Source organism: Lactuca serriola, chromosome 3, assembly GCF_051521515.1.
Source record: "Lactuca serriola cultivar US96UC23 chromosome 3, Lser_US96UC23_V15, whole genome shotgun sequence".
Lineage (NCBI taxonomy): Eukaryota > Viridiplantae > Streptophyta > Magnoliopsida > Asterales > Asteraceae > Lactuca > Lactuca serriola.
This window is the reverse complement of record NC_136410.1, coordinates 148353998-148361258: the sequence shown is the minus strand read 5'-3', so window position 1 is coordinate 148361258 and position 7261 is coordinate 148353998. Positions and strand designations below refer to the sequence as shown.

Genomic DNA, 7261 nt, shown 5'->3' with positions numbered 1-7261 from the left:
AATAAAAAAAAAAATCATTGACTTAATAGCTAACACGTCTCGTCACTCAAAAAGAAGTCGTGGTTTCAGCAATTGTCTTTGTCTTTTCCTTTTCATTTTTTCATTTTAAATTATTAAGTTTTAAAATACCTTCGTCATTGATCAATGGCTAAAATAGAATTTTTTTTAAAACAATAATGACAAATATATATTAAAAAAAAAGAATGTTAAAACTAAATACAAACTCATATATAATTGGCTTTGGTAAATGAAAAAAAAAATCATATAAGTAAAACCTACTCGTTATGGTGACATATTGATGATCGGACAAAAGTCAAAAAAAAAAAAAAAAAAAAAAAAAAAAAAAAAATCCAATTTATGATAATGGCTTCCTTAACAAATTTTTTTTTCTCTGCTGATTTTTTTTTTTCTTTCCCTTCTTTTGTTTCCTTTGCTAAACTTGGGAGCAAGCCTTACAGCATCCTCGAAAAACCCAAATACAACCCACCCCACTCCTCCCTCACGGGTTTAACCAGAGTCTCCGCCACCGCAGCTCGCCTGATTCCTCTCCGCCGGCCTCCTCTATTTCTTCAGGTGAGTTGATTATGTCCGCACATTTCAATTATCCAACATTAACTAAATATTCGTATCGATTTAATTGAAAAAAAAACCCTAGAAACACGTAAAGCACATTTCCCAGAGACTCTTGCAGTTGTAATTAACTTGTTTTATTACATTACAGTGATCGAAAATGAATTTCAAGTATGGAGATGAAGCTTCCTTCTACAAGATATTATCCAGCGACTCCGAAGACCACCTTGTGAATCCATCTCTCTCTCTCTCTCACACACACACACAGACACACCATTTTTGTTGATTGTCATTACACGGATCTTCATTTATTCATCATAATTTGCAGACATTGCCTCCTGCTTTTGCTGAGAAGTATCTGGAAAAGGACAACAACAAGAGAGGAACAGTTGTTCTCAAGACCAAATCTGCTGTTGAATGGAGTGTCAAATACTTTAAAATCAAAGACGAATACTACTTCATGGATGGATGGGTCAAGTTCATGAAAGACAATCGTCTTCAAATGGGCGATTTGCTTGTCTTTTCGCTTCTCTCTCCTCCTCCAAATTCAATCTTTCAGGTCGTTTTCTATGCCCCAAATGGATGCGTCAAACACCAAATTTGTTCTTCAGGTAATTTACAAACCCACAATTCAAAAAAACCCCTTTAGTTTTGCAACCAATTCCCCTCAATTCTTTTCCATTTTCGAACACAGATTTGCCATGTAAAGAACAGAGGTCAAGAAACGGATCTCTTGAATCAGCTAAATCTTTCAAATCAGACAAACCATTTTACTCTGTTACAATGAAACTTTCATACCTTGGAGAATGGGGATTGGTAATTAACTATTCTACATTTGGGATCTCGATTCCTATTTTTAATGATCATTTCATTCTCTCTTTTGATTTGGGTATTTTTGTTTTTGTTTTACAGTATGTACCAATAAGATTCTTGAAAAGATATTTGTTGAGTAACAATGAGATGAGTGTCAATTGTGTTCTTGAGGTATCAGATGGGAGAAAATGGGGTCCAATTAAATGCAGGGATTACAAGACTTGTGGTAAATTATATGGTCCTAATTGGAAGAAATTTCGTGAAGATAATCAATTGGGTGTGGGTGATGTTTGTGTATTGGAACTGATGAATGAGATGAAAAAAGTGTTGAAAGTCACCATATTTGGGGGTTGCTAAAAAGATTCTCAAGAACAGTGTGTAGTTGAGGTTAATTATGTGTTGATTTGTTATAATACTATGTATGAATGTTTAAGGTAGAATTGTAGGATGATGATGATCTTTGAAAGCATTATTATTAGTTTATGAGTAATGATTTGAATCATGATAACAGTAGTTATATTGTTTTTCTATTACTTTTTGTACTTTTATAACTAATTCAAAAACTATTTAGTCTGTTTTTTATGTGATTATGTAATGGTACTTATTAACGAGATTGATTTATTTATATATAATGATAATGATATAAATTTGTCTTAATTAATGTATTAGGTATTTAAGAAAGAGTTAAAAGGTGTCATTTGTACCTAACTTGTTGGTATATGTGTACCTTTAGAATGTTCGAAGAAGATTCCATAAAAGAAATATAAAACTTATGAATGTTCTATAAAGATTCCATAAAATAAATAATGAAGGTTTAAAAATAAATGTGAAGACAAAGGGGAAGTCTTGCGTCTTAGGTGTAAAACTCTAACACCTTACATTAACTTATTCTAGAAAACATTTCTTGAAAATGGTAGTTTTGTTTTTTTCATTTATGCACTCTACTTCATACATTTATGCCCATAAAACAATATACTTTGTTTTCTTGACATTTACCAACACAAACCTTACATTAACTTATTCTAAGGTGTTCCAATCTTTGCTTTACTATTCCAACTACTTAAAACAAATTTTGGGTTCTTTTACCCCCATAAAGCACTATAGTTTAACTATGATTTAAAGCAATTAAACAATACTAAGCATGTAACACAATATTTGTAGGTTATTTATGTTGATAGAAGAATGTGTATGTGACTGTATGCAACTTTCTTGAAATACTATATGCACTACTTATGTATACATTTAAATTTAACTAATGAAGTCTTTTTATGTTCATTTTAACATTCTAAGACGTTTTGAGAAAGAGATTTTGAAGTGGGACATCTTTTAACCGTTTCAAAGATTTAGATATATTTTAGAGTGTGTTTTTTTCAATAATGATTATGTGCATCCGTGCATTGGGGTTAGGTGTGAGACTATGTATTTCATCTATTCAAGATGACTTGTAAAAAGTGTTGTGAATGACATTCTAAAAATCCTTCATATTCATGTTGGGTCTTGCAAACCCTTCACATGATACATATATGATGGTTTACATGTTACCTAATGTTAAGATGTTAGGGAATTTCTGTAAGTTAAGTGTTTTGTGCTAGTTCCACGTAATCATCATCCTCCGAGGAGAAAAAAATGATACACTTAGGAAAAATGGTTTTTAAACTTTACAACATTTGAATAAACTTAAATCAATGTGAGCTTTTTTGAAAAAAGAAATTTTCATATCACCATAAGATTACCTACAAACAAGATAAATGAACCAAAGTTGGACAAATATTGAGAGAATTGTTTAAAAATGTGGCAAATCAATTCTCTTATGGTTTATATATCTTTTTTTTAACAACAACAAAACTTAAATTAAGAAAAAAGCTAGCTAGGAGCTAGTAAAAACGTACAAAATTAAGGCATTAGTGGATTGCACATCCAATCAATCCAACTAACACAAGCGTTAGAGTTCCGAAAAGAAAACCAACGAAAAGACAGATCAACAATAGTATCATACAAAAGATGTTTTTTAAACTTATTAGGGCTAAAGATGACACCATTCCTATACAACCAAATAACCCATAAACTCACCATGCAAACCGACTCCAAGATAGACCGTTTTCTACGAATAATCAACGAAGAATCAATCCAATCAAGCATCTCTACAACACCAGGGTCAACAGGAAACGAAACATCAAGCCATAGCCCTAGTCTCCTCCAAATCTGACGAGCCACCTCACACTGGAAAAAAAGATGTGAAACACTTTCTTCAATAGACTAACAAACTGGGCATAAAATAGACTTCAATTCTACACCTCTATCCACTAAAACCGAACGAACAAGGATTCTATTTAACCTCAATCTCCACAAAAAAAATATTAACTTTAATTGGGACATTCCGATTCCATCTATATCTGGTTTATATATCTTTTGGACTGATAAATCGTAGACAAGAGCAAACGACCTGCTAAATAGATTTTTTTTAATAAAATATAGCTACTTTGGTCGTTTCCTCAAAATTAAGTAATTTATATATTTTACATCAATTATCCATATGTATCCACATGTACACGATTAATATAAGAACATTAACATTAGATAAAGAGACTTTGATCTTCACCATCCAATAAAAAGAAGTTCAACAATTTAACATATATCGAAACAACATATTAAGCCATAAAGTTCTCAAATCAAATATAAAGGTCAAAAGAGTCTTTTCAAGGTCTTTCAAAAAATTCAAGGACCAAAACCATAAGCTTTTTTTAATTTTAGACTTTCTATACCATGTTGAAACTTTTTAAATCATATCTATAATTTTCTGTAAAACACAAATTTTTGAATCATACCTAATTTTATATATAGGTATTTCATATACAAAAAAAACTAAAAGGAAGGTTTTATATAGAAAATATAGGATTTTTTATGGAAAAAAATGTTTTTTTGTATAAATATGATATTATAAAGAAAAAACATATTCAAATTTATTTTTTGAGAAAAAAGTTGTAAAAAAAACTAAAGTTAGAATGAATTCATAACATAATTCTAAAACTTTGGCCAAAATGGTAAATTTTGGACCAAATTTGTAATAAAATTTAAAATCTGGACCAAAAGTGTAAATTTTGGACCAAATTTGTAATAAATTTTAAAATCTGGCCAAAAATGTAATTTTAAAAGTTGGATGACCTGTTGACCGGGTAAAAGGGCTAAATTGAATACGATTACCGGTTTTTGAAACTTAATTAAATAAAAAAAAAAGATATAGGGACAAAATCGATTATAAAACCAATATGTAAGGACTTTATTGCAGTTTTTTCTTATTTTTATATAATGGTATGAATTTGTCTTAATTAATGCATTAGATATTTAAGAAAGAGTTAAAATGTGTCATTTGTACCTGACTTGTTGGTACATGTGTACCTTTAGAATGTTCGATGAAGATTCCATAAAAGAAATAATGGACCTTGTGAATGTTCTATAAACCTCGACATTGCTCCTGCAAATATAAAGATTCCATAAAAGAAATAAAAAAGGTTTAAAAATAAATGTGAAGACAAAGGGAAGTCTCACGTCTCACCTAGATGTACGACTCTAACACCTTATATTGATAGAAGAATGTGTATGTAATTGTATGTAACTTTCTTGAAATACTATATGCACTACTGCATCCATTTAAATTGAACTAATGAAGTCTTTTTATACTCACTTTAACGTTTTTAAGACGTTTTGAGAAATAGTTTTTTGAAATGGGACATATTTTAACTGTTTTAAAGATTTAAATACATTTTGGAGTGTTTTTTTTCAATCATGATTATGTGCATTTGTGCATTGGGGTTAGGTGTGAGACTATATATTTTATCTATTCAATGTGACTTGGACATCGATTATGATAAAAAGTGAACCGTGAAAAAGTGTTGTGAATGGCATTCTAAAAATCCTTCATATGCATGTTGGCATTCTAAACACATGTTACCTAATACAATGTCGGGGAATCTCTTTAGGTTATGTGTTTTGTGCTAGTTCCACGTAATCATCATCCTTCGAGGAGAAAAAATGACACACTTAGGAAAAATGGTTTTTTAAACTTTACAACATTTGAATAAACTTAAATCAATATAAGTTTTTTTGACAAAAGAAATTTTCATATCATCATAAGATTAACTACAAACAAGATAAATGAACCCAAACCAACATTGAGAGATTTATTGAAAATGAGGCAAATCAATTATCTTATGGTTTATATATCTTTTGGAATGCTAAATCGCAGACAAGAGCAAATGACCTGCAATTTCATTGCTTAAAAATAATTTTTTTTTTATAAAATATAGCTACTTTTGTCATTTTCTCAGAATTAAATAATTTATATATACATCAATTATCCATATGAATCCACATATAAAAGATTAATATAAGAACATTAATATTAGATAAAGAGGCTTTGATCTTCACAATCAAATAAAATGAAGATCAACAAAATAACATACATCGAAACAACATACTAAGCCATAAAGTTTCCGAATCAAATATAAAGGTCAAAAGAGTCTTTTCAAAGTCTTTCAAAAAATTATAGAACCAAAACCACAATGTAACACCTGGTTCCTGATATGTATTTTAATCTAAATATTTTTGCATTTTTAGCTGGGAATCGGTGGTTGAACAAGGGATGGAGGCAATTTTTATGAGTTGGGGGCAATTCAATTTGCTTGACATCTAATCTTGTAGATTTCTTCATCTCCATTTTATTTACCAACTTCTCAACTTCCGGATCCAAAGAATAAAGCTTTAATTGTTCGGCTAGCTTCCCACAATCGAATCATTTGCTTAAGATCATCTCCAACATATCACCGTTAGATAACTCAAACAATTCTTGAGTAATTGGCTCAACAACATCAACAAAGTACAAAGATGAAACATCACTAGGATATCTCATGGCATCATAAATATTACAACTTATTGTTTCGCCATCAAACTCCATTATCAAACTTTCCGCATACACATCGATCTTTGTCCTAGCCGTCTTCAAAAACGGTCTCCCAAGCAAGATTAGAGCCGATTTGGAGGACACTTGCTCATCTAGATCAATCACATAGAAATCCGCCAGGAAGACCAATTGGTTTACTTGCACTATGACATCTTCTAAAACACCTCTAGGAAAGACACTTGATTTATCCGCAAGAGAGATTATGACACCGGTTTCACTTAAGGGTCCGACATTCAATGATTCATACACCGAATAGGGCATGACATTGATAGAGGCACCAAGATCAAGCATATCACTACTAAAAGTGACATCTCCAATCTTGCAAGGAACCGTGAACATTCCGGGATCTTTGCATTTGGGTGGAAGTTTCCTTTGTAAAACCGCGGATGCGTTTTCATTCATCAAAATTTTCTCATTTCCCTTCAACTTCCTCTTGTTGGTACAAAGTTCTTTCAAGAACTTTGCATATCTCAGGATTTGCTTGATTGCATCAAGTAGAGGGATGTTTACTTCCACCTTTCAGAAGGTGTCCAAAATCTCTTTCTCCTCCATATTCTTCTTTGAAGTTGCAAGTCACGAGGGGAACGGTGGTTGAGTGGCTATTGGTGTTACTAAAGGGGTAGTCTTCTTTGGGGCTCCGACTTGTGCATCATTCTTGACTATAGGTTCTTTAATGGGAATGATCTCTATTTTTTCCTCTTCTTCCCTTGGCTTCTTCTTTGAACTACTTTCTCCGGCTTGTTTACCACTTCTCAAGGCCACCACATTGACATTTGGGTTCTTTTTGGTTTGAGAAGGGAGTTTACCACGGGATTCCAACTTGCTTATGGATGTAACTATATCTCCCATTTGTGCTTCAAGGTTGGAGATACAAGTCCTTGTCTCTTTTTGGAATTGTTGGGTACTAGTGGCTAGAGATTT

At 31.6% G+C, this 7261-nt stretch overlaps 2 protein-coding genes across 2 annotated transcripts; one reads left to right on the top strand and one right to left on the bottom strand.

Moving 5' to 3' along the window:
- The first annotated feature begins 434 nt into the window (after positions 1–434).
- Positions 435–1885, top strand: LOC145093253 (B3 domain-containing protein REM17-like). Its single transcript, XM_079031335.1, has 5 exons — positions 435–573; positions 722–799; positions 899–1181; positions 1265–1386; positions 1483–1885. The coding sequence occupies exons 2-5, from the start codon at positions 731–733 to the stop codon at positions 1738–1740; spliced, it is 732 nt and encodes a 243-aa protein (XP_078887461.1). The 5' UTR covers positions 435–573; positions 722–730; the 3' UTR covers positions 1741–1885.
- Positions 1886–6172: 4287 nt separating this feature from the next.
- LOC145095784 (uncharacterized) lies at positions 6173–6742 on the bottom strand. The gene has a single exon (XM_079033611.1). It carries the CDS (start codon positions 6740–6742, stop codon positions 6173–6175), a length of 570 nt encoding a protein of 189 aa, XP_078889737.1.
- Positions 6743–7261: the final 519 nt, after the last annotated feature.

What these genes read in the sequence shown, in the direction of transcription:
- LOC145093253 (XM_079031335.1), top strand. Translation starts at nt 731, where the DNA reads ATGAATTTCAAGTATGGAGATGAAGCTTCCTTCTACAAGATATTATCC. An exon ending in GCGACTCCGAAGACCACCTT is followed by an intron (nt 800 to 898) that starts GTGAATCCATCT and finishes CATAATTTGCAG; the next exon opens with ACATTGCCTCCTGCTTTTGC. An exon ending in ACACCAAATTTGTTCTTCAG is followed by an intron (nt 1,182 to 1,264) that starts GTAATTTACAAA and finishes TTTCGAACACAG; the next exon opens with ATTTGCCATGTAAAGAACAG.
- LOC145095784 (XM_079033611.1), bottom strand. Translation starts at nt 6,742, where the DNA reads ATGAATGAAAACGCATCCGCGGTTTTACAAAGGAAACTTCCACCCAAA.